The following is a 27,938-nucleotide window of genomic DNA, read 5'->3' as shown; positions in this document are numbered from 1 at the left end:
CCCTCTATCTTTCTGTGAGGTAGTCGACGAACGGTTGCCACCGCCGAGTGAACCCTTGAGCCGAACCCCTTAATACGAACTTGATCCGTTCTAACATTATAAACCCTGCCATGTCGTTTATCCAGGTCTCCACACCCGGGGGTTTGGCTTCCTTCCACATTAACAATATCCTGCGCCGGGCTACTCGGGACGCAAAGGCCAAAACATCAGCCTCTCTCGCCTCCTGCACTCCCGGCTCTTCTGCAACCCCGAATATAGCCAACCCCCACCTTGGTTCGACCCGGACCCCCACCACCTTCGAAAGCACCTTTGCCACCCCCACCCAGAACCCCTGTAGTGCCGGGCATGACCAGAACATGTGGGTGTGATTCGCTGGGCCTCTCGAGCATCTCGCACACCTATCCTCTACCCCAAAAAATTTACTGCGCCGTGCTCCAGTCATATGCGCCCTATGTAACACCTTAAATTGTATCAGGCATAGCCTGGCACACCAGGACGATGAGTTTACCATACGTAGGGCATCAGCCCACAGCCCCTCCTCAATCTCCTCCCCCAGCTCCCCTTCCCACTTCCCTTTCAGCTCATCCACCATGATCTCCCCCTCATCCCTCATTTCCCTATATATGTCCGACACCTTACCATCCCCCACCCATGTCTCTGAGATCACTCTATCCTGCACCTCCTGCGTCGGGAGCTGCGGGAATTCCCTCACCTGTTGCCTCGCGAAAGCCCTCAATTGCATGTACCGAAATGCATTCCCTTGGGGCAACCCATATTTTTCCGTCAGCGCTCCCAGACTCTCAAACGTCCCATCTACAAACAGATCTCTCAGTTGTACTACCCCAGCTCTTTGCCATGCTCCAAATCCCCCATCCATTCTCCCCGGAACGCACCTACGATTGTTTCTTATCGGGGACCGCACCGAAGCTCCTGTCCCTCCCCCATGCCGTCTCCACTGCCCCCAAATTTTCAATGTAGCCCCCACCACCGGGCTTGTGGTGTATTTCTTTGGTGAGAACGGCAACGGCGCCATCACCATTGCTTGTAGGCTAGTCCCCCTACAGGACGCCCTCTCCAATCTCTTCCACGCTGCTTCCTCCCCTTCTCCCATCCATTTACACACCATTGAAACATTGGCGGCCCAGTAGTACTCACTTAGGCTCGGTAGTGCCAGCCCCCCCCTGTCCCGACTACGCTGCAAGAATCCCCTCCTCACTCTCGGGGTCTTCCCAGCCCACACAAAACTCATAATACTCTTCTCGATTCTTTTGAAAAAAGCCTTCGTGATCACCACCGGGAGGCACTGTAACACAAAAAGGAATCTCGGGAGGACCACCATTTTAACCGCCTGCACCTGCCAATGACAGGGACACCGTGTCCCATCTCTTAAAGTCCTCCTCCATCCGTTCCACCAACCGCGTTGAGTTAAGCCTGTGTAATGTACCCCAATTCTTGGCTATCTGGATCTCCAAGTACCGGAAGTCCCTTGTTACCTTCCTCAACGGTAAATCCTCTATCTCTCTGCTTTGCTCCCCTGGATGCACCACAAACAACTCCCTTTTCCCCATGTTCAGTTTGTACCCTGAAAAATCCCCAAACTCCCCAAGTATCCGCATTATCTCTGGCATCCCCTCCGCCGGGTCCGCCACATATAGCAACAAATCATCCGCATACAGAGATACCCGGTGTTCTTCTCCCCCCCCCCCCGAGTACTCCCCTCCACTTCCTGGAACCCCTCAATGCTATGGCCAGGGGTTCAATCGCCAGTGCAAACAATAACTGGGACAGAGGACATCCCTGCCTCGTCCCTCTCTGGAGCCGAAAATAGTCAGACCCCCGTCCATTCGTGACCACGCTCGCCATCGGGGCACTATACAGCAACTGTACCCACCTGATATACCCATCCCCAAAACCAAATCTCCTCAGCACCTCCCACAAATAATCCCACTCCACTCTCAAATGCTTTCTCGGCATCCATCGCCACCACTATCTCCGCTTCCCCCTCTGGTGGGGGCATCATCATTACCCCTAGCAGCCTCCGTATATTTGTATTCAGCTGTCTCCCCTTCACAAACCCAGTTTGGTCCTCATGAACCACCCCTGAGACACAATCCTCTATCCTCATTGCCATTACATTGGCCAGAATCTTAGCGTCCACATTCAGGAGGAAAATGGGCCTGTAGGACCCGCATTGCAGCGGGTCTTTTTCTTTCTTTAGGAGGAGCGATATCGTTGCCTCTGACATAGTCGGGGGCAACTGCCCCCTTTCCCTCGCCTCATTAAAGGTTCTCATCAGTAGCGGGGCCAGCAAGTCCATATATTTCCTATAGAATTCAACTGGGAATCCGTCTGGTCCCGGGGCCTTCCCCGCCTGCATACTCCCAATCCCTTTCACCACTTCCTCCGTCTCAATCTGTGCTCCCAGTCCCACCCTCTCCTGCTCCTCCACCGTGGGAAATTCCAGCTGATCCAGAAAGCACATCATTCTCTCCTTCCCATCCGGGGGCTGAGCTTCATATAATCTTTCGTAAAATGTCTTGAACACTCCATTCACTCTCTCCGCTCCCCACTCCATCTCTCCCTCCTCATTTCTCACCCCCCCCTATCTCCCTCGCTGCTCCCCTTTTCCTCAGTTGGTGGGCCAGCAACCTGCTCGCCTTCTCGCCATATTCGTACTGTACACCCTGTGCCTTCCTCCATTGTGCCTCTGCATTACCCGTAGTCAACAAGTCAAATTCTACATGTAGCCTTTGCCTTTCCCTGTCCAGTGCCTCCGCATATTGTCTGTCCACCCTCAGAAGTTCTTTCAACAACCGCTCCCTTTCCCTACCCTCCTGCTTTCCTTTATGTGCCCTAATAGATATCAGCTCCCCTCTAACCACTGCCTTCAGTGCCTCCCAGACCATTCCCACCTGTACCTCCCCATTATCATTGAGTTGCAAGTACCTTTCAATACACCCCCTCACCCTTAAGCACACCCCCTCATCTGCCAATAATCCCATGTCCATTCTCCAGGGTGGACGCTGTTCTTTTTCTTCCTCTATCTCCAGGTCCACCCAATGTGGAGCATGATCCGAAATGGCGATAGCCGTGTACTCCGTCCCCGTCACCTTTGGGATCAGTGCCCTTCCCAGAACAAAAAAGTCTATCCGTGAATAAACTTTGTGGACATAGGAGAAAAACGAAAACTCCTTACTCCTAGGTCTACTAAATCTCCAGGGGTCTACTCCTCCCATCTGCTCCATAAAGTCCTTAAGCACCCTAGCTGCAGCCGGCCTCCTTCCGGTCCTGGACCTCGATCTGTCCAGCCCTGGGTCCAGCACCGTGTTAAAATCTCCACCCATTATCAACTTCCCCACTTCTAGGTCCGGGATTCGTCCTAACATACGCCTCATAAAACTGGCATCATCCCAGTTCGGGGCATACACGTTCACTAATACCACTGCCTCCCCTTGCAATTTACCACTCACCATCACGTATCTACCCCCACTATCCGCCACTATAGTCTTTGCCTCAAACATTACCCGCTTCCCCACTAGTATGGCCACCCCCCTGTTTTTTGCGTCTAGCCCCGAATGAAACACCCGCCCCACCCATCCTTTGCGTAGTCTGACCTGGTCTATCAGCTTCAGATGCGTCTCCTGAAGCATAACCACATCTGCCTTAAGTTTCTTTAGGTGTGCGAGTACCCGTGCCCTCTTAATCGGCCCATTCAGCCCTCTCACATTCCACGTGATCAACCGGGTTGGGGGGCTCTTTACCCCCCCCCCCCCCCCTTGATGACTAGCCATCTCCTTTTCCAATCCAGCTCCACACCCGGTTCCCACGGAGCCGTATCTCCCCCAAGCGGCGCCCTCCCGCCCCGACCACCCCCGCGCCCCATACCAGCTCCCCCTTCTCCCCAGCAGCAGCAACCCAGTTAACCACCCCCCCCCCCCCCCGCTAGTTCCCAAACTAGCGTAATTGCACCCCCCATGGTGCTCCCAGAAGTCAGCAAACTCTGGCCGACCTCTGCTTCCCCCCGTGACCTCGGCTCACACTGTGCAGGGCCCCCTCCTTCCTGCTTCCCTGTTCCCGCCGTGATTACCATAGCGCGGGAACAAAGCCCGCGCTTCCCTTTTGGCCCCGCCCCCAATGGCCGGCGCCCTCAGCTCCTCATCCTCCCTCCCCCACGACATGGGGAAGAGAGAAAAGTTACAGGGTCGCAGGATTAACAACTTGGGAAGTCATCTCTTCCCTCTTTTCCCCCCCTTCATCCCACATATTCACCCCCCCACTTTGTCCCAAACGTTCTTTTTATGGCCCGCTCACTCCAGTTTCTCCTCGACAATAAATGTCCACGCCTCATCTGCCGTTTCGAAGTAGTGGTGTTTCCCTTGATGTGTGACCCACAGTCTTGCCGGTTGCAGCATTCCAAATTTAATCTTCCGTTTGTGCAGCACCGCCTTGGCCCGATTAAAGCTTGCCCTCCTTCTCGCCACCTCCGCACTCCAATCTTGATATACGCGGATCACCGCGTTCTCCCACCTACTGCTCCGAGTTTTCTTTGCCTATCTGAGGACCATCTCTCTGTCCTTATATCGGAGAAATCTCACCACTATGGCTCGAGGAATTTCTCCAGCCCTCGGTCTTCGCGCCATAACTCGATAGGCTCCCTCCACCTCCAGCGGACCCGTTGGGGCCTCTGATCCCATTAACGAGTGCAGCATCGTGCTCACATATGCCCCGACGTCCGCCCCTTCTACACCTTCGGGAAGACCAAGAATCCTTAAATTCTTCCTCCTCGCATTATTCTCCAGCACCTCCAGCCTTTCCACACACCTTTTGTGTTGTGCCTCGTGCATCTCCGTTTTCACCACCAGGCCCTGTATGTCGTCCTCATTCTCAGCAGCCTTTGCCTTCTCGACCCGAAGCTCCTGTTCCTGGGTCTTTTGCTCCTCCTTTAGCCCCTCAATCGCTTGTAATATCGGGGCCAACAGCTCCTTCTTCATCTCCTTTTTGAGTTCTTCCACACAACGCCGCAGGAACTCTTATTGGTCAGGGCCCCATATTAAACTGCCTCCTTCCGACACCATCTTGCTTTGTGCCTGCCTTCCTGGCCGCTGCTCTAGAGGATCCACTGCAATCCGGCCACCTTCCTCTCTTTTTTTCCATCCGTGTCCAGGGGGGATTCCCTTCTGGATTACCGCAGTGTTTTTAGCCGTTCAAATTGCCGTTGGGGCTCCTATCAAGAGCCCAAAAGTCCGTTCCACCGGGAGCTGCCGAAACGTGCGACTTAGCTGGTCATCGCCGCACCCGGAAGTCACCATAACTGTATTTAAACACCTGCCAATGGTTTCTCTCCCACATTCTCACCTTTACCTCTGGACTCTCCTTTTTAAAAAAAACAGTAACTCAATTAAAACGTTTGAATTAGAAGTTGATAGAATTTTACTTGTTCAAGGACTTTAAGGGATATGGAACTGAGGTGGCTTAATGGAACTAGGATACACATTAGTCTTGACCTGATTAAATGGTGGGACAGGCTTGAGAAGTGAATGATCTCCTATCCAAAGGTCTGACTTGTCTGTCATTGGTTCCATAGTTTCTTTCTATTTCTTGTCTGTATGCCACCCTTGTTTACATAGTCAGCAGGTACAGAGTCTCTCTCTCTTGTAACTTTGTCATTCCAAGTCTCCCTCTCCAGATTCCTATCCTCAATCACATTCTGTAGTCCTATGAATTTTAGCTTCTCGTGTGTTAATTGTTGTGTCTTGTTGAGTCGAGGTTGCTGTCTTGTACAAATTCTGCAAGTCATTGTAATATTTTAAGAATTTGAATCCTTGCAGAGTAGTGAGTCGTGTATTCAGTCCATAAAATCATTTCTATCCAATCAAGTTTTTATTTTAAGAGAAAGGCTGACTGAAAACTGTATTATATGCAAATGATATATCTACCAGTAAATAAATATTCCTTGAATGTAGTTAAATTCTGAAATCTGATATTGTGATTCAAACATTCCCATTTAAAGGCAAATAATTAAAACTTCTCTTTGGGGTCGACTGATTGTGTAGACAGAAAGTTACTGCATGTAATTTATGAAAACCTCAACATTTGAAATTCTGAGTGGCTTTTGGTTACGTTATTAAGAAAACCAATTTAGTGTTAGTCTTGACTTCTCCGAGCAGTCGTCTATGAAAAGTCTGATGTGACAGATGATTGATTAACAAAGAAGGAAGCTGTTTGTTACCGAGATGCCATTCATGTTCCTTATGTCCCATTTATAGCAGCCTCTGCACTTTGAATATGGCACATTCACGAATTAATGTGATGTCCCATTCTGCTTAATTTTATTAACATGAGCAACAACAGTTTCAACAATGCAGTTCAGTACCTGAAGGAATAAATATTTTAAGGTCAGTAGCAATTGCAAGTAATTTCTGTATCTTTACATCTCTGCACCCTTGGGCAATTATGCAGATATCTTTATACTATCATCAGTTGTTGACAAAACTTAATGCTTAAGATATAACCTGTTCACCGTGATCACCATTCCAATTTACCTGCATATTTGAAATGCAGGTATGCATTTTATGTCAAATGAATTTTGGGCTGTTTGGGTAGCACTGTGGATTTGTCTACCATTGTCTTTCAAGGCCAGACAATGCATATTCATCAAATGCAGTAGGAATATTGTCTGAGTTTGAGTCAAAACACTTTTGAGTGCAGAGATGAATGGAAAATCTTAACCAGTGCATTCACTATCTCTGGAGCTATTTCTTTTAGAACCCTTTGATGTAGCCCATCAGACCCTGGGGTTTTGTCGGTTTTTATCCCTTGCGTTTCTCCAATACTTTATCTCTGCTGATAGGGTTCCTCACTTTTATAGCCCCATAGTTACCTTCTATTTTTGTTGTGTAATTTGTGTCCTCTAGCGCAACATTGAAGGTGGCCAGTGCGTCCGCGACCGGCACCTTCATTGTTGCCATAATTTTGTGCTTGATGGCGTCCGTGTTTTAGTAATTCCTGAGTTGGGAGGTCCATCCACTCGCTTATCGGTGGGTAGGCTGGCGTAAGCCCGTCTACCCAGCCTGCTTGTGTATGGCCAGCTCCGACTTGTCCCGCGTGCTCGGTAATACCCCGTTTTTACTCTCTTGGCTTTTGCTGATTCTACCATCTTTTCGGGCCCTAGTGTTATTCCTGGGCATTTCTCGGCAGTTGTGGTGGCTTTGGAGGGGGGTGGGAGATGTTTCAAAAGATTTAGTGGCCTATTTTTGGGCTAAAAGTGCCAATATTCTGAGTTCCCGGAGGAGAGCCAACTTTCCTGCGTTTGCTCAGCACATCCCAGTCCCCGGAGGTGTTGTTCTGATTTTTATAAACAGGACATACCTGGGGCGTTTTCTACATTATTTGGTGCATGCCGGAATTGGTGCTGTACAGGAACTGCTTGTTTATTGCACAATTAATTCTAGAGCACTTGTCTTTAGTACTGTTGCCAGGATATTGTCAGGGTCTGTCGCCTTAGCAGTATACCGTGTTCAGCTGTTTCTTGATGTCATGTGGAATACATCGAATTGCCTGAAGTCTGGCATCTGTGATGTTGTGGAGCTTGGGAAGAGGTTGAGATGTATTATCCACTTGGCACTAATTGCGGTAACTGCAAATTCTTCAGCCTTGTCTTTTGCACTAATGTGCTAGCCATGCGCATTTTTGAGGCTGGAGATATTTGTGGACCCTCCTCCTCCACTTAGTTGTTTAATTGTACACAGCCATTCCCGACTGTGTGTGACAGGATTGTAGAGCTTTGACCTGGTCAGTTGTTTGTGGAATCGCTTTGTTGTATCACACGTTTCTGCATGGATTTGGCATCCATGTTAACCTTGTGCTGCAGCTTCACTAGAGTGAAACTTAATTTTTAGTTATAGCTGGTGCTGCTCCTGGCATGTCCTGTACTCTTCGTTGAAGCAGTGTTGACCGTGACTTGATGTAATGTTGCATAGTGTTCTGCTGTTGCTAATGGCGCACAGGGCCTCATTGAGCTGCTAGATCTGTTTGGAGTCAATCCAGGTTACCACCTTTGTCGTGCCACACAGCTCAATAGAAGATATGCTCAGTGTGAGGGTAGGACTTCACCTTCACAAGGACTGCTCTGTGGTCACTCCTAGCTATAATGTCATGGACAGGTGCATTCCCAGGCACAGACCCCATCTCCGGCCCATGACTAGGACATTTGAACATACTATGAAAAGATACAGTTCATCATTCTGTCCTGTTGGAGACTCCAGCTTCCCGAGCAGGCAGGGGACCAGATTGGTACCGCTGCCGTGACTCTGCTGTCCCTTATGGTTTACTTGGCTCTCTCCACCATCTTGACTGCTGTGCTCCGTTAATGGGTTGGAGTGAATGGGAAGGCAAGAGAAAGACCAAGGCCAAAGGCAGAGAGATTGCACATGGTGAAGACAAAAGAGAAACCACTCTTCATCAGACTGCCTCCTGCTCCTTCAGTCGGGGGCTGTTTCTCTCCCAATAAGCTCACTGGGGTGAGCCTATCCGAAGCAAATGTTGGGCGGGGGGAGGAGAGAGAAATGGCCTGTGAATGGAGGAGTGGATTTTGTAGGTCTTTCATTGAACTCAGTTGTAGTTTGAACATTGGGTCCCCAGGCTGGACACAGAGGCTTGGCCGTCTGAATTGTGACCCAGAGGTTAGACGAGCTTGGTCTAGAATTAAAAATACAAAACTCGTAGCAGAATGCAGCAGAGTTAATTCACGGAATATAGATCATTAAAAAAATTATTTAAAGGGTAATGCTAGCATTTTCTGTCCATCCCTAATTGCCCTTGAACCAAGCAGCCATTTCATAGGGTCACCCACATTGCTGTAGTCCAGACCAAGTAAGTTCTTTGGTAGATTTCCTTCATTAGTGAACCAGATGAATTTTTAACAACAATTGACAATTGTTATGTGATCATCGTTTATTTTTATTGAATTGAAATTCCACCATCTGCTGTGATGGGATTTGAACCCAAGTCCCCAGAGCATTATCCTGGATCTCTGGATGACTAGTCCAGTGACAATATCATTGTGCCACTGCCTCCCTTTATGACATCATCTAACAGTTTATGCACTGTGTTTTTTCTTTGAGTACAGAAGATGGGTAGCCACTCTTATATCTCTAACCTAATCAAACAAAATGTTTCAGTGTAATATCTGTTATTTTTCAGGGCAGTTTGAAGAACAGACAATTCACTGCTATCTTACCCCACGAATTCATCCAAGAGCTTAAATCAGGTGTTGCAGATGAAAGACTTCTCAGTTCTCTGGAATCCCTCCGGGTATCTTTGAGCAGCAATCCTATCAGGTAATGGAGACATTACAAGTGTGTGAATCAGGCACTCAGAATAAACTTTACAGATGCCCTGAACCTGCAGCCTTACAATTTGTTTAATTTTATAATACATTTCTTGTTTGAGTAAAACTGACATTAATCACGGCTCCATAAATATTTATTTGCTACACAATAGCAAGTCAGAATAATTTATGAGCATTTTTCCTGGCCATTATAAATTGTTCATATTAGAAAACTAAAGTTCTTTAGAAAACTAACATACTATTCAATGTTCAAATGACTACTCGTGTAGTCAGAGAAAGATGCATTTGATTTTATGTAGCTTGTAATTCTGACAGCTATTCATTCATGCTGGTTTTATTGTTTTGTAATATAGAATTCCAAAATAATGTGGCCTGTCTTTACATCAATTAATTTAGTCTTGTGATCATTTAGAGACATAGAAAAGAGGGAGACCATTCGACCCATCATGTATGATCTAGCTAAAACTGTAAAGGAGCCTCGTCCTGCTTTTCAGCCCTTGGTCTCTAGTCCTGAAGGGTTGCCCTGAAATATTCTCCTTTGCTGTTTTCCTGTAGACTTCTGTTGTTACAGATTTTGTTGTTGGATGACTGTTGATCTGTAATCCTGTAAATTGAAATAGTTTAAAGTAATTTATATTTGTATTTGCATGTTAGGAATAAGGTATGGCTTTAAATTTAAGCTTAATTTTTGTTTCTGTAATTGCATGTTAAAAAAGGGTTAAGATCCTGGGTTTTGGCTGCATTTTTAAAAAAGTTGCCTGTAAGTCTGTGGGTCTGTTTAGAGGCTTGCATTGTAATGAGGTCTAACGACCCCTAAAACAAATACATGGTATAAAATAACTAGGCTGTTGCTTACTGACCAGGAACCCATTCTAAAACAGTAAGAGCAGTTGAGTCAATTTTGGAACCAGGTAACCCAGAGGCAAGGAACATCCCCCAGGCACTGCCAGTACAGGCAGGGCAATACAGAGGTACAGAAAACAAATCCCAGAAACTAAACCAAGTCCCAGAAACCAGGGAGAGGGACTGAAGCAGGTTCCAAGAATAGCCGGTCGAAGGAACAAAAAACAGGAAACTGGAAAGAAAATCTTGTTCAATGAAGTCGAGATTGAGGAGCAGAGGGCGAGGATCCAAGTCAAAGGCCGGGCTGTAAGGTACCGACTTGGGAACGTCGGCTTGCGAGAAGCCAGAGATCTGAGGCAATGCAAAGATTGGTGACATTTTAAAAAATTTAGAGTACCCAATTAATTTTTTCCAATTAAGGGGCAATTTAGCGTGGCCAATCCACCGATCCTGCACATCTTTGGGTCGTGGGGGCGAAACCCACGCAAATACGGGGAAAATGTACAAACTCCACACAGTGACCGAGAGCCGGGATCGAACCTGGGACCTCGGCAATGTGAGGCAGCAGGGCTAACCCCTGCGCCACAGTGCTGCCCAGGTGACATCTTAATAAGGCCTGCGATGCAAAGGTGTTCCGTTGACATGGCTGGATGTCTGAGAGGTTGCTTGGAAAGGAAGCTGGACTCCACATGGTGTTCCAAGGGAGTGTTACATCGGAAGGAGACATTTAAATCCTGGAGGTGGATGCTTTATGAAGGCATGTGAGAGAAAGTGTTGCTTGGGAGAAGATTCCAGGGCATGTTTGTTGAGGGTAGAGATTGAAACTCTCGTGTGGAAGACAGACTTCCAGTGAGACCAAGTTGGCTCAGTGTGTCAAGCATCTAAGGGGGAATTGATGAGAAATCCATGGAAGTCATTTTGGGAGGCATCTGTCACTTGATTTCAGAGTTGGGTATTGGATCACAGTTTGCCTTTTGGTTTTGGTGCACTGTGTACTTATTGGGAACGTAAGAGTTTAAGATCGATCTTGTAACTTGTATGATCCTTATAACCTGTATATATCTATAAAGACCAAAGAGAAAATGCTGGAAAATCTCAGCAGGTCTGGCAGCATGTGTAGGGACAGAAAAGAGCGAGCGTTTCGAGTCCAGATGACCCTTTGTCAAAGTTAAAAGGCAGAGAAATTGGGAGATATTTATACTGTAGAGTGAGAGATTGAAAAATGAGTCATAGCTACAGAAACCAAGGGAACAGAGTGCTAATCGCAGTCCCCAGAGAGAATAAAAGGTGTGAAAGTCCAAACAGCAGAGTAACTAAAATCAAACAAAGGGTCACATGGACTCGAAACGTTAGCTCTTTTACCTCCCTACAGACGCTGCCAGACCTGCTGAGATTTTCCAGCATTTTCTCTTTGATTTCAGATTCCAGCATCCGCAGTAATTTGCTTTTATTTTGTATCTCTATGAAGGCATAGCTGAGGTGTAGAAGTACTGTATTATTGTTATTTTTTTGTTTTATAAATGTTTGATTCTTTTGTTAAAACTTTATCGGCAGTCCCGTGACTGTTCAGAAATTATCCTCCACGTATCTGAATCAAATGTGAAAGTTGGGTTCTATCAAGTCCGGTTCCATCCTGGGATCTGGCTTGTCCAGTAGTAACATCAGCTTGGGATCACAACACAAGTAACTAGCGAACTCTTATTCAGAAGTGTTTATGGCATCCACCTCTGTTGTTTGTTTCTCAAGACTTTATTCCCACCCCACGTGATATTTTTCTAGAAATATTGGGAATAGGTTTAACCTCTGGTACATAACCTGGCTATTATAGAATCCACCAGATTTCCATTTCAAATTCTGGCAATGACGAAATCAGCATGCAGATAGACTATTATTAATAAATTCCTAATTGGTAGATTCGGAAGTGTTGACATGATCAAACCAACCTAAAAATGGGAATTCATGTGTTCAAATAAGGTGTTTGGAAATGCAGTATGCAAGCGTTGCAGGAGACCACAATTGAACATAGATTATCTTGATATAACCTGTCCTGCATCATTGAGAGGAAAACCATGTTAAAAGTATTCCAGGGAAAATATGATCTACATGCAAAGATATTTCTTGTTATGACAGAACATTTTTGCATTTTTTTGGCTCATTAAACCCAAACCATATTTGTTTTCGGAAAGTATCTATTTATATAACTGTAAAGTGACCTGATTTTCCAGCATAGTCAAATGGATTTGCGTTGAATGAGTTGTCTGTACAGCCAATTTGAAAATTGATCTAAGCTTTAGTACTTTCTAGCAATCCATTATGTATTTTGTTTCTTATATCATTACTCATACTTTATCAATGAGTAAGACATATTATCCCCACCGTGAATTTCATGCTTAGTTGAGAAATAGGTATGAACGATGATGAAAAATTATTTCTAAATGAAACCTTTTATAGTGTTTATGTTGTGACAAAAAGGGAAGGAGACAGTGATAACCTGAAATAAAAGCAAAATACAGGAAATGCTCGAAATTTGAAATAAAATGTAACCAGTTCCGAAGAAGAGTCATTATGGTCTGGAGAAACTTGGTGTCTCTCTCCACAGATGCTGTCAGACCTGCTGAGGTTTTCCAGCATTTTGTTTTTATTTCGGTAATAACCTGATATTGCTACATACCAAATTTATTCGGAGAAGAATTTTATGGTTCATGATAGTGTGCTAGGCAACTCTTGCTCGACTGTTGAAACATAATTGTTCTTCACACTCTAAATGTATCTCATTTCCTCCCAGTGCTTTAAGTGTCAACCCTGAGGATAAACACTGGAGAGAATTAGCGAGCAATGAATTAAAGCAAATTGCGCAAACTGCTAGTGTTGGATTAATTTTGAGTAAATCAAACCATGTTAAAGATCAGCTGCACCATTTTAAATGGAACATAATGGGTCTATTGTAAGCTTGAACATTTGCATTAAAATGATATGAGTGCTCTTCATTCCCTGTATTATATGTAACTTTGAATAAGTGTGTTTCACTAAAGCATTTGCCTATGAAAATAATTGACTCTAACCTTAAACACTGGCATTGTCCTCGTTCTTGTAAAAAAGAGATTCAACTAGTTAATTCAACAGTTTACAACTTACTGTTCTTGACTTCCAGTTTTAAAAAATACATCAGACTTATGTATTTCATTCTTCAGGAATTTTAAAAGCTTTTTGTTTCAAAGGAAGTTCCTACGTTTTCCAGTCTGCTCAGGAAAACCTGACCTTTGCACTTCTGCATCTTCTGAAATGCACACCCAACCCATATGAGACTTTGCCTGGGAATTTTGCCTTTTCACAAGGAGAGATGATAACATAACCGTTATGTCACTGGACTGATAATTAAGAGACCTAGACTAATGCTTTGAGAACATGGGTTCAAATCCCACCGTGACAGCTGGTGGAACTTCAATTAATAAATCTGGGGTATAAAGCTGGTCTCAGTAATGGTGACCATGGCAACTATCATTGATGATCAGAAAATTCCATCTTGTTCAGTAATACGCTTTTGTGAAGGAAATCTGCTATCCTTACCTGGTTTGGTCTACATGTGACTCAAGATCCATAAATTTGGTTAACTGCCCTCTGAAATGGCCCAGTCAGCCACACAGTTTAAGGACCATTAGTGATGGACAAATCTGGTTTGAGGCCTACATCCCTTGGAAATATATCGCCGTTTCTTCGCTGTCGCTGGGACAAAATCTTGGAACTTCCTCCCTAACAACACAGTGGGTGTATCTACACCTGAAGGACTGCAGCAGTTCAAGAAGGTATATCACCACCTTCTGAAGGGCACCTAGGGATTGGCAATAAATGCTGGCCTAACCAGCGACGCGCACATCCCGTAAATAGAACATAGAACATTACAGCGCAGTACAGGCCCATCGGCCCTTGATGTTGCGCCGACCTGTGAAACCACTCTAAAGCCCATCTACACTATTCCCTTATCGTCCACATGTCTATCCAATGACCATTTGAATGCCCTTAGTGTTGGCGAATCCACTACTGTTGTAGGCAGGGCATTCCACACCCTTACTACTCTCTGAGTAAAGAACCTGCCTCTGACATCTGTCTTATATCTATCTCTCCTCAATTTAAAGCTATGTCCCCTCGTACTAGGCATCACCATCCGAGGAAGAAGGCTCTCACTGTCCACCCTATCCAATCCTCTGATCATCTTGTATGCCTCAATTAAGTCACCTCTTAACCTTCTTCTCTCTAATGAAAACAGCCTCAAGTCCCTCAGCCTTTCCTCATAAGATCTTCCCTCCATACCAGGCAACATTCTGGTAAATCTCCTCTGCACCCTTTCCAATGCTTCCACATCCTTCCTATAATGCGGCGACCAGAATTGCACGCAATACTCCAAATGCGGCCGCACCAGAGTTTTGTACAGCTGCAACATGACCTCATGGCTCCGAAACTCAATCCCTCTACCAATAAAAGCTAACACACCGTACGCCTTCTTAACAACCCTCTCAACCTGGGTGGCAACTTTCAGGGATCTATGTACATGGACACCGAGATCTCTCTGTTCATCCACACTGCCAAGAATCTTACCATTAGCACAGTACTCTGTCTTCCTGTTATTCCTTCCAAAATGAATCACCTCTCACTTTTCTGCATTAAACTCCATTTGCCACCTCTCAGCCCAGCGCTGCAACGTATCTATGCCCCTCTGTAACTTGTAACATCCTTCCGCACTGTCCAAAACTCCACCGACTTTAGTGTCATCTGCAAATTTACTCACCCATCCTTCTACGCCCTCCTCCAGGTCATTTATAAAAATGACAAACAGCAGTGGCCCCAAAACAGATCCTTGTGGTACACCACTAGTAACTGGACTCCAGTCTGAACATTTCCCATCAACCACCACCCTTTGTCTTCTTCCAGCTAGCCAATTTCTGATCCAAACTGCTAAATCACCCTGAATCCCATGCCTCCGTATTTTCTGTAGTAGCCTACCGTGGGGAACCTTATCAAACGCTTTACTGAAATCCATATACACCACATCAACTGCTTTACCCTCATCCACCTGTTTGGTCACCTTCTCAAAGAACTCAATAAGGTTTGTGAGGCACGACCTACCCGTCACAAAACCGTGTTGACTATCTCTAATCAAATTATTCCTTTTCAGATGATTATACATCCTATCTCTTATAAGCCTTTCCAAGATTTTGCCCACAACAGAAGTAAGGCTCACTGGTCTCTTGTTACCTGGGTTGTCTCTCCTCCCCTTCTTGAACAAGGGGACAACATTTGCTATCCTCCAGTCTTCTGGCACTATTCCTGTACAGTACTCTGTCTTCCTGTTATTCCTTCCAAAATGAATCACCTCTCACTTTTCTGCATTAAACTCCATTTGCCACCTCTCAGCCCAGCGCTGCAACGTATCTATGCCCCTCTGTAACTTGTAACATCCTTCCGCACTGTCCAAAACTCCACCGACTTTAGTGTCATCTGCAAATTTACTCACCCATCCTTCTACGCCCTCCTCCAGGTCATTTATAAAAATGACAAACAGCAGTGGCCCCAAAACAGATCCTTGTGGTACACCACTAGTAACTGGACTCCAGTCTGAACATTTCCCATCAACCACCACCCTTTGTCTTCTTCCAGCTAGCCAATTTCTGATCCAAACTGCTAAATCACCCTGAATCCCATGCCTCCGTATTTTCTGTAGTAGCCTACCGTGGGGAACCTTATCAAACGCTTTACTGAAATCCATATACACCACATCAACTGCTTTACCCTCATCCACCTGTTTGGTCACCTTCTCAAAGAACTCAATAAGGTTTGTGAGGCACGACCTACCCTTCACAAAACCGTGTTGACTATCTCTAATCAAATTATTCCTTTTCAGATGATTATACATCCTATCTCTTATAAGCCTTTCCAAGATTTTGCCCACAACAGAAGTAAGGCTCACTGGTCTCTTGTTACCTGGGTTGTCTCTCCTCCCCTTCTTGAACAAGGGGACAACATTTGCTATCCTCTAGTCTTCTGGCACTATTCCTGTGGACAAAGATGACTTAAAGATCAAAGCCAAAGGCTCAGTAATCTCCTCCCTAGCTTCCCAGAGAATCCTAGGATAAATCCCATAAGGCCCAGGGGACTTATCTATTTTCACACTTTCCAGAATTGCTAACACCTCCTCCTTATGAACCTTAAGCCCTTCTAGTCTAGTAGCCTGAATCTCAGTATTCCCCTCGACAACTTTGTCTTTTTTCTGTGTGAATACTGACGACAAAATATTCATTTAGCACCTCTCCTATCTCCTCGGACCCCAAGCACAACTTCCCACTACTGTCCTTGACTGGCCCTACTCTTACCCTAGTCATTTGTTTATTCCTGACGTATCTATAGAAAGCTTTAGGGTTATCCTTGATCCTACCTGCCAAAGACTTCTCATGTCCCATCCTGGCTCTTCTTAGCTCTCTCTTTAGGTCCTTCCTAGCTAACTTGTAACTCTCGAGTGCCCTAACTGAACCTTCATGTCTCATCTTTACATAAGTCAAGAGGAAGAAGGAGGCAAGTATTTCAACTGCTTTAGTAAACCACGGTTCCCTTGCTCAACCACTTCCTCCCTGCCTGACAGGTACATACTTATCAAGAACACGCAGTAGCTGATCCTTGAACAAGCTGCACATTCCCATTGTGCCCATCCGCTGCAGTTTTCCTCTCCATCCGATGCATCCGAAGTCTTGCCTCATCGCATCATAATTGCCTTTCCCCCAGATATAACTCTTGCCCTGCGGTATATACCTATCCCTTTCCATCACTAAAGTAAACGTAATCAAATTGTGGTCACTATCACCAAAGTGCTCACCTACCTCCAAATCTAACACCTGTCCTGGTTCATTACCCAGTACCAAATCCAATATGGCCTCGCCTCTCGTTGGCCTATCTACATACTGTGTCAGGAAACCCTCCTGCACACACTGGACAAAAACAGACCAATCTTGAACTATAGTGTTTCCAGTCAACATTTGGAAAGTTAAAGTGCCCCATAACAACTATCCTGTTGCTTTCGCTCCTATCCAGAAACATCTTTGCAATCCTTTCCTCTACATCTCTGGAACTTTTCGGAGGCCTATAGAAAACACCTAACAGGATGTCCTCTCCTTTCCTGTTTCTAACCTCAGCCCATACTACCTCAGTAGACGAGTCCTCATCAAACGTCCTTTCTGCCACCGTAATACTGTCCTTGACTAACAATGCGACCCCTCCCCCTCTTTTACCACCTTCCCTGAGCTTACTGAAATATCTAAACCCCGGCACCTGCAACAACCATTCCTGTCCCTGCTCTATCCATGTCTCCGAAATCCACAACATCAAAGTCGCAGGTACCAACCCATGCCGCAGGTTCACCCACCTTATTCCGGATGCTCCTGGCATTGAAGAAGACACACTTTAAACCACCTTCCTGCCTGCTGGTCCACTCCTGCAACTTTGAAACCTTACTCATGACCTCACTACTCTCAACCTCCTATATACTGGAGCTACAATTCAGGTTCCCAAGCCCCTGCTGAACTAGTTTAAACCCTCCCGAAGAGCATTAGCAAATTTCTCCCCCAAGATATTGGTACCCCTCTGGTCCAGGTGTAGACCATCCCGTTTGTAGAGGTCCCACCGACCCCAGAATGAGCCCCAATTATCCAGAAATCTGAAACCCTCCCTCCTGCACCATCCCTGTAGCCATGTGTTCCACTTCTCTCTCTCCCTATTCCTCGTCTCGCTTTCACGTGGCACGGGTAACAACCCAGAGATAATAACTTTGTCCTAGATCTAAGTTTCCACCATAACTCCCTTCCTTACATCCCTATCCGTTTTCCTACATATGTCGTTGGTACCTATGTGGACCACGACTTGGGGCTGCTCCCCCTCCCCCTTAAGGATCCTGAAAACACGACCCGAGACATCACGCACCCTGGCACCTGGGAGGCAACACACCAATCGCGAGTCTCTCTCGTTCCCACAGAATCTCCTATCTATCCCCCTAACTATGGAGTCTCCAATGACTAATGCTCTACTCCTCTCCCCCCTTCCCTTCTGAGCAACAGGGACAGACTCTGTGCCAGAGACCTGTACCCCATGGCTTACCCCTGGTAAGTCTCTCTCTCTCTTTCCCCCCCCCCCCCAAAATTAACCAAAGCGGTATACTTGTTACTAAGGGGAACGACCACAGGGGATCCCTGTACTGACTGCTTCCTCCCAGCCCCTCTCACCGTCACCCATCTATCTATATTCTTCGGAGTAACTACATCCCTGAAGCTTCTATGACCACCTCTGCCTCCTGAATGATCCAAAGTTGCTCCAGCTCCAGTTCCCTAACACGGTTTCTGAGGAGCTGGAGATGGGTGCACCTCCCGCAGATGAAATCAGCAGGGACAGTGACGGCCTCCCTCGCCTCAAACATTCTGCAGGAGGAACATTGCACTACCTTCCCAGCCATCCCCTCTAATTAAAAAAAGAAAGAAAGAGCTTACCTGTTATTCACTCCCCTTTTCAGCAAGCACTCATTCAGCAACCTCTGCGCCCCGCACGATAACACCCGAGGGAAAATAAAAGAACAACTACTTACCAGTCACCAGCCAATCCCTTACCTGCAGGCTATGACTTCACGGTTCCACTTCTTTCTACTTCTACCTGCCCTCGAGCCTTCCTCTTGATCTTTACAGCAGTTGTTTTTTTTGGTTAGAGGAGGGGGTAGGGAGGGGAACACTGAAGAAGTGTTTCGGGTTTAAGTGTCACTTGACAACAGCTCCTCCACAAACCACCTTCAAGTTAGGGTGAGCACAACAGACGTATGCAAATTGCCCCCGCAACAGCCAATCAGCAGGTCCGCTCTACTGCCCTCTGCTGGATCAATTAATTTTTTAAAAAATCCCATGAAAGAAGGAAAAAAAAATCACTGGATGGGAATTACAGTGCTTTTTGCAAGCCGCGATGGATGTTTGTGAGGAGTCTGGGCTTGAAGATGTGCCGGTGTGAATGCCCACTTGATTCTCCAACACAGGAGCCTCCTGAAATCTCCCCCCACCCCCTCTTACGCCCACTGCTGTGCTACCCATGCCCCTTGAGTTCCCCCATGGCATCCCTACCCCAACCTCCACTCGCCTCATGCCCTCTCAGATGACCCATGCCATGCCCCTTCACCCCTGCCACTCCATGCACCAATGTATTCTTCGTAGCCACTCACGCGATATGCATTATATGTGATCCTCAGCCATGCAATAGAATTGGGAATTATTTTATATTAGTGGAACAAAATAAACCTCTTACAATCTAATCGAACCCTGAATTAAAGCCCATTATCATTGATACGAGAGAAAAAAAACTACCTATTCCAGTGCAACAAAAACTGTAATCCTTTTAAGTCACGATTAAGAGAACAGAATGGGGTCCCTTTTCCACTTCAAAGCAGTGTCTGTCAATCAAGGATAAGAAACAGCTGTGGAGATTTTTTTCAATTTTCAAAAGCAGCATTTTTTTTAACAGCCAAAGTGGTCATTTAATTACATCACAGCAAAATATATGACCGCAGTGGCTGGTCATCACTATTCTTTTACATTTTTGAATGCACTACAGCTCTCTTGACAATTGGAAAAGTACTGAAATGCATGTCAGTAATTACACAATGGTGGTCAATGTAATGATCAGCTTACCTTTACAGGATAGATCCCAATGATGAATCACTGCATTCAAAACATATCTACATTACAATATAACATCTGTTGGTGACAAATAAAGGTGTCAAAACATTTAACACTTTCCTTTCAGAATGTTCCTGACTCCTCAGCAATGGTTGCAAACTCTCTGCGAAGTGCACTTTTTGTTAGGGCTTCCAAAACTCCCGTAAGCACACGGGAATTGTGTTTTTTCCCATTGGGACATGAGCGTCGCTGGCTGGGCCAGCATTTATTGCCCGTTCCAAACTGCCCTCCATTTCAGAGGGCATTTGTGTGCGGGAGGAAATGCAATTTTCTTGTGGTCCTCACAATGGGGACCTGACCTTGCAACGGGTGCACATGCATTTTGCACACAAGGCTTTCCTGACGTGTGGAAAAAATGGTGTGCAGCAGGGAAGGCAGGGAAAAATTGTTTTTCCAGTGGGAAAACGAGCTAAGTTACGAGTTTCACAATTCCGATTTGCATCTCCATTGGGGGGAAAAATCTGATCTGAAGTGTCAGATCAACAGCCCTTTTAAGAAAGAAAGAACAGACATTTATATAGCACATTTTATTGTTTTGAGGATACTCAAAGCACTTTGCAGCTGATGAGTTACATTTGAAGTACAGTTTCTCTTTTAATCAGTGAGACGCAGCGGTCAATTTGCTAACAACACGTCCCACAAGCAACCATGAGGTAAATGATCAGATAATCCATTTTTGGTCATGTTATTTTAGAGATAGATGTTGGGCAGGATACCATGAGAAATTCCTTTCTTTTTTTAAACTAATGCCAGTGAACCTCTGATACCCATCTGACAGGGTCGACCCGCCCGAATATGGCAAGTTATATTAAAATTTGATGATCGTGATTACCAAGTTCCTGATCAACACATGCATTACTGGGCATTTGATGTATAATCAAGTACAGGGGCCTGATTTTGTGCTTATTAAAATTATACATAGTTATGGGTTAGTGGTTTATTTTTAATCATATAAACCTCCAGACCTCTGAGTCATCAAATGGATCTGTATAGCCTGGTGGCAGTTCAGCCTGGATCACAAAACACCAGAGAAGCTGAAGAAGGAACCCAGATGCGTAAAGCATCAAAACTAAAGCAACAGAAGCCTGACTGAGACAAGTAGCTTAAACTCAAGACACAGTTGGGGATTATTTGAATATAAAGCTCCATTCAGATGGGGAGGCTGGAGGACACTGGGGGTCATGTGACACTCCATTGGCAGACCTAATTGAAGAAGGCAGAGTCAAGGAATCGGTCAAGCTCACAAAAGGCTGAGCAAATTTGAAGAAAATATATTTTTAAAAAGTGGTAGGCAAAGTTTTTTTAAAAAAAAAAGAAAAATTATATCAAGGCCTGAGGAGCAAATTGCAAGCAAATACTTTTTTGTGCTGTGCAGAGTTGGAAAAAAAACCCAGCCCCGTAGTGTAACGATGGTCAGCCAACCTAACAAACGTGGGAGGATCATAAAAGAGGGGGAAAATGGCAACTGTGGAGGCATCTTGAATAGAAAAAATAATTTAGATGAATTTACCTATGAGAAAAAATGGCCATTGATCGAAAATTAAAACAACCAGACCCAAGATTAAGAATCTTAGAACTAAAAAAAAACCGAGTACATCATGTCTAAGCACACATTCCAAAGAAGTCCAGATTAATGCCTGTTTACACTTGGTGAATTGCTGATGGAGTAATCCTAATTCAGCATATTGATAAATCCTCAACCAGCTTTGAAATAATAAATACCTTTGATGAATGTTTTAAACTTCAAGTTGAAGACTATGTAGATTATAAAGAGGTATAGAAAGCCTCCAGCAAAGGCAAAAGACGGTCCCTAAACAAAACGCTGAGAAGATGCCAGAAAGGCACAGAACTTTCTGCAAATCCCAGGAATCTATCTTGTTGGTAAGGCTGAGACAGAAGCCCCAAATGGTTTACTCTTCGAGGACACAGACATGTTTCTATAACTGTACCAGCAGCCGGTAGTGAACAACAAGGAAAATGTTCTGCAGCACCCAGAGCAGAAATGCAATCAGAGAATGTTTGTATAAAAGCTGAACTGGGAGTTTTAAGCACAAGACTAAATCTGGGTATAGAACATAGAACATAGAACAATACGGCGCAGTACAGGCCCTTCGGCCCACGATGTTGCACCGAAACAAAAGCCATCTAACCTACACTATGCCATTATCATCCATATGTTTATCCAATAAACTTTTAAATGCCCTCAATGTTGGCGAGTTCACTACTGTAGCAGGTAGGGCATTCCACGGCCTCACTACTCTTTGCGTAAAGAACCTACCTCTGACCTCTGTCCTATATCTATCACCCCTCAGTTTAAAGTTATGTCCCCTCGTGCCAGCCATTTCCATCCGCGGGAGAAGGCTCTCACTGTCCACCCTATCCAACCCCCTGATCATTTTGTATGCCTCTATTAAGTCTCCTCTTAACCTTCTTCTCTCCAACGAAAACAGCCTCGAGTCCATCAGCCTTTCCTCATAAGATTTTCCCTCCATACCAGGCAACATCCTGGTAAATCTCCTCTGCACCCGCTCCAAAGCCTCCACGTCCTTCCTATAATGCGGTGACCAGAACTGTACGCAATACTCCAAATGCGGCCGTACCAGAGTTGTGTACAGCTGCAACATGACCTCCCGACTCCGGAACTCAATCCCTCTACCAATAAAGGCCAACACTCCATAGGCCTTCTTCACAACCCTATCAACCTGGGTGGCAACTTTCAGGGATCTATGTACATGGACACCTAGATCCCTCTGCTCATCCACACTTTCAAGAACTTTTCCATTAGCCAAATATTACGCATTCCTGTTATTCCTTCCAAAGTGAATCACCTCACACTTCTCTACATTAAACTCCATTTGCCACCTCTCAGCCCAGCTCTGCAGCTTATCTATATCCCTCTGTAACCTGCTACATCCTTCCACACTATCGACAACACCACCGACTTTAGTATCGTCTGCAAATTTACTCACCCACCCTTCTGCGCCTTCCTCTAGGTCATTGATAAAAATGACAAACAGCAACGGCCCCAGAACAGATCCTTGTGGTACTCCACTTGTGACTGTACTCCATTCTGAACATTTCCCATCAACCACCACCCTCTGTCTTCTTTCAGCTAGCCAATTTCTGATCCACATCTCTAAATCACCCTCAATCCCCAGCCTCCGTATTTTTTGCAATAGCCTACCGTGGGGAACCTTATCAAACGCTTTGCTGAAATCCATATACACCACATCAACTGCTCTACCCTCATCTACCTGTTCAGTCACCTTCTCAAAGAACTCAATAAGGTTTGTGAGGCATGACCTACCCTTCACAAAGCCATGCTGACTATCCCTGATCATATTATTCCTATCTAGATGATTATAAATCTTGTCTCTTATAATCCCCTCCAAGACTTTACCCACTACTGACGTGAGGCTCACCGGTCTATAGTTGCCGGGGTTGTCTCTGCTCCCCTTTTTGAACAAAGGGACCACATTTGCTGTCCTCCAGTCCTCTGGCACTATTCCTGTAGCCAATGATGACATAAAAATCAAAGCCAAAGGTCCAGCAATCTCTTCCCTGGCCTCCCAGAGAATCCTAGGATAAATCCCATCAGGTCCCGGGGACTTATCTATTTTCAGCCTGTCCAGAATTGCCAACACCTCTTCCCTACGTACCTCAATGCCATCTATTCTATTAGCCTGGGGCTCAGCATTCTCCTCCATAACATTATCTTTTTCCTGAGTGAATACTGACAAAAAATATTCATTTAGTATCTCGCCTATCTCTTCAGACTCCACACATTATTTCCCATCCCTGTCCTTGACTGGTCCTACTCTTTCCCTAGTCATTCACTTATTCCTGACATACCTATAGAAAGCTTTTGGGTTTTCCTTGATCCTTCCTGCCAAATACTTCTCATGTCCCCTCCTTGCTCGTCTTAGCTCTCTCTTTAGATCCTTCCTCGCTATCTTGTAACTATCCATCGCCCCAACCGAAACTTCACACTTCATCTTCACATAGGCCTCCTTCTTCCTCTTAACAAGAGATTCCACTTCCTTGGTAAACCACGGTTCCCTCGCTCGACGCCTTCCTCCCTGTCTGACCGGTACATACTTATCAAGAACACGCAGTAGCTGATCCTTGAACAAGCCCCACTTATCCAGTGTGCCCAACAATTGCAGCCTACTTCTCCACCTTATCCCCCCCAAGTCACGTCTAATGGCATCATAATTGCCCTTCCCCCAGCTATAACTCTTGCCCTGCGGTGTATACTTATCCCTTTCCATCATTAACGTAAACGTCACCGAATTGTGGCCACTGTCCCCAAAGTGCTCACCTACCTCCAAATCCAACACCTGGCCTGGTTCATTACCCAAAACCAAATCCAACGTGGCCTCGCCTCTTGTTGGCCTGTCAACAAACTGAGTCAGGAAACCCTCCTGCACACACTGTACAAAAAATGACCCATCTAATGTACTCGAACTATATTTTTTCCAGTTAATATTTGGAAAGTTAAAGTCTCCCATAATAACTACCCTGTTACGTTCGCTCTTATCCAGAATCATCCTCGCCATCCTTTCCTCTACATCCCACCACCTATTAGGAGGCCTATAAAAAAGTCCCAACAGGGTGACCTCTCCTTTCCTGTTTCTAACTTCAGCCCATACTACCTCGGAAGAAGAGTCCCCATCTAGCATCCTCTCCGCCACTGTAATACTGCTCTTGACTAGCAGCGCCACACCTCCCCCTCTTTTGCCTCCTTCTCTGAGCTTACTAAAACACCTAAACCCCGGAACCTGCAACATCCATTCCTATCCCTGGTATGTATCTTTGGAGACCCATGGTGGACTACAGTTTTCAATAGACCAAGCTGTTTGGGATCTGCAGAAACATATTTCAGAGACAACACACGAGTTCCAAGAGGAAATAATGACCTTCAGTTCCATGGTTGGCAAATCGGAGTGGGAGCTGGAAAACCTAACCAACTGTACAAGCAGGTAGAAAAGACATGCAAACAAGTTGCTGCCCTGAAAGACTATTTGAAGAATCAATATAGCCTTGGAAAAACAAGAGGAGCTAGAAAAACAAATGTTGTCTGCTATATCAGCGAAAGCAACTTTGCTATCAGTAGAAGCAAAGCAATGCACTGAATTGAAATGAGTTGGCAAGATGTTAGCAGTTGAAAAAGCAGATAATTGTCCTTTAAGATTAAATGCAAAACAACCCTTCAGCACGACAAAATTAAGACTGTCTTAAACAGCAGAATGGACGAATAGCAGAAGAAAGCCAAGGAAACTCTATTTAATTACAAGAAAACCCTAAATGAAGGCAATTATGTTTTGCAAAGCAAAGGACAATTTGCTGAAAAACTGTCACATGTTACAAGGATCTGCAGTAGAGACCCTGTGATAGCAGGAATGGAACCAATATGTCGCCATTAAAAACCACTTCCTCATCACAGATGCCACAGCCCATTCACCTGGCTTCAACTGCTCCGTCCACATTGGGCACTCTTGAACTGTTCCTGCAGCGACCAAGGCTGCTCAGAGAGCTCAATTTAGCCACTGCGTTAACTATTGTCTTGCTTGGTGATTACTGCACACGATATAAAAAAATCTAAAGAACATGAAATGTGAAATGCACAGTATGGAAGGGGAAATCCTGACTTTAAATGCAGAAAAGGAAAACTGTCATAAACAGTGACAATCTAATAAGTGAATTGGAAGAATCTAAGGAGCAGTCAGTGATCATGACAGAACGACTCCTGAAAGGAACTGAATGCCCTGGTGGTGAACCTAAGTGTGTATAAGGATTTCACAAGTAGTTCTGAAACAAAAACAATTGATCTCACCCGAGTAGTTGCTGAGTGGCTGAAAAGATTCATAAACTTTCAAAAGCATTAGAAAATAAGAATGTAAATAAATATTTGGCTGAAAGTGTGAAAGAAAGTGGAAATGGAGGCTCCATTTTGTTTTGAAGTATAAAGTCCAGGAAGAACATGGCAGACCTCCGAGGAAAAGAAAATGTGAGTCGACTCTTGTATTGAATGGAGTACACATTCACCCTAGATGGAACCCGATCAACCCATGGTTTCTCAACAAAGCAGACTGGTTGTCGATAAAACAAAACTCAAAAGGAGCACAAGAAATGAATCCGATGGAGACAATCTAGGAGTGCAGGTTAGGTGGATTGGGCATGATAAAATTGTCCCTTATTGTCCAAAAGGTTAGGTTGGGTCATGGGGATAGGGTGGAGGTGTGGGCCAAAGGTTAGGTTGGGTTACGGGGATAGGGTGGAGGTGTGGGCTTAAGTGGGATGCTCTTTCCAAGGGCCAGTGCAGACGCGATGGGCCGAATGGCCTCTGGCCTCGTTCTGCAATGTAAATTCTGTGATATCTATGATAAACCGGAAACGCACAGTACTATAATTTCAACGCCAGACAAAATCGACCTAAAGCAACTGAGACTACCATTCCTGCAAATATGGCATACTGATATTTGTAAAAATTGTCGAGCCTCAATTCTTAAATTGACACCTTGGGAGACTTTTGGGAGGGTGGAGTGGAGTGGAGGAGGAGCAGAAAGTAAATGTATTGTAAATAGTTAGACTTCATTGGAAAAGGGGAAATTTTGTTTCAAAAAAGGAAGGAGTGTTATGTGGTATGTCTTTAAGGAATAAGAGCGTGCCAGTAAAGTGTAATGATGTTCGGCAGAGTGGGGATTAATGTGGGCCTGGAGCACTGTACCGTCCATGGTATGATGTGGAGAGTCACATGATAACAGACTGAATAGAATCTGAAAGGAGCCGGCATAGAGGCAGCACTCGTGCATGGCAGTCTTATGGAAATGTATATCGTTATGGGTTAACAATAAATGAGTTTTGTTTAACCATACCAAGCCTTCAGATTATATGGAAAGTCTGGAGTCACCAAACCAACCTTTACAACTATCCCCTCACTTTCTCCTGAACTATGGGCAGCACGGTAGCACACGAGGCTAGCACTGTGGCTTCACAGCGCCAGAGCCACAGGTTCGATTCCCTGCTGGGTCACTGTCTGGGCGGAGTCTGCACGTTCTCCCCATATCTGTGTGGGTTTCTTCCGGGTGTTCCGGTTTCCTCCCACAGTCCAAAGATGTGCAGATTAGGTTGATTGGCCATGCTACATTGCCCTACGTGTCCAAAAAGGTTAGGAGGGGTTATTGGGTTATAGGGATAGGGTGGAAGTAAGGGCTTAACTGGGTCGGTGCAGACTCGATGGGCCGAATGGCCTCCTTCTGCACTGTATGTTCTATGTCCCAGGGAATTCTGCAATTTGTCCTTGTGTGGAAACACTCACCCTACTGGTGAACTGCCATTGATCCACACTAAGGCACGTAAATCCTTCCTTGTGTAAAGAGACAAAAACTATGCACAGTATTGCATTTGAGGTGTGGTCTCACCAAAGCCCAATAAATTGCAGCATGACTTCCTTATTCTTATAGAACATAGAACATAGAACAATACAGCGCAGTATAGGCCCTTCGGCCCACGATGTTGCACCGAAACAAAAGCCATCTAACCTACACTATACCATTATCATCCATATGTTTATCCAATAAACTTTTAAATGCCCTCAATGTTGGCGAGTTCACTACTGTAGCAGGTAGGGTATTCCACGGCCTCACTACTCTTTGCGTAAAGAACCTACCTCTGACCTCTGTCCTATATCTATTACCCCTCAGTTTAAAGTTATGTCCCCTCGTGCCAGCCATATCCATCCGCGGGAGAAGGCTCTCACTGTCCACCCTATCCAACCCCCTGATCATTTTGTATGCCTCTATTAAGTCTCCTCTTAACCTTCTTCTCTCCAACGAAAACAACCTCAAGTCCATCAGCCTTTCCTCATAAGATTTTCCCTCCATACCAGGCAACATCCTGGTAAATCTCCTCTGCACCCGCTCCAAAGCCTCCACGTCCTTCCTATAATGCGGTGACCAGAACTGTACGCAATACTCCAAATGCGGCCGTACCAG

The 27,938-nt window shown here is 45.3% G+C and overlaps 1 protein-coding gene across 1 annotated transcript in view; it reads left to right on the top strand.

The window, feature by feature from the left end:
* LOC140391630 (protein diaphanous homolog 3-like) overlaps nucleotides 1-27,938 on the top strand; it is an 837,607-nt gene that overhangs the window by 145,091 nt on the left and 664,578 nt on the right. Inside the window, exon 5 of the mRNA XM_072476316.1 lies at nucleotides 9,202-9,338. Coding sequence (XP_072332417.1) covers nucleotides 9,202-9,338 — 137 coding nt within the window. The remainder of the gene's footprint in view (nucleotides 1-9,201; nucleotides 9,339-27,938) is intronic.

The sequence above is a fragment of the Scyliorhinus torazame genome, chromosome 15 (assembly GCF_047496885.1).
Source record: "Scyliorhinus torazame isolate Kashiwa2021f chromosome 15, sScyTor2.1, whole genome shotgun sequence".
Classification (NCBI taxonomy): Eukaryota; Metazoa; Chordata; class Chondrichthyes; order Carcharhiniformes; family Scyliorhinidae; genus Scyliorhinus; species Scyliorhinus torazame.
This window is presented reverse-complemented; position numbering and strand designations above follow the sequence as displayed.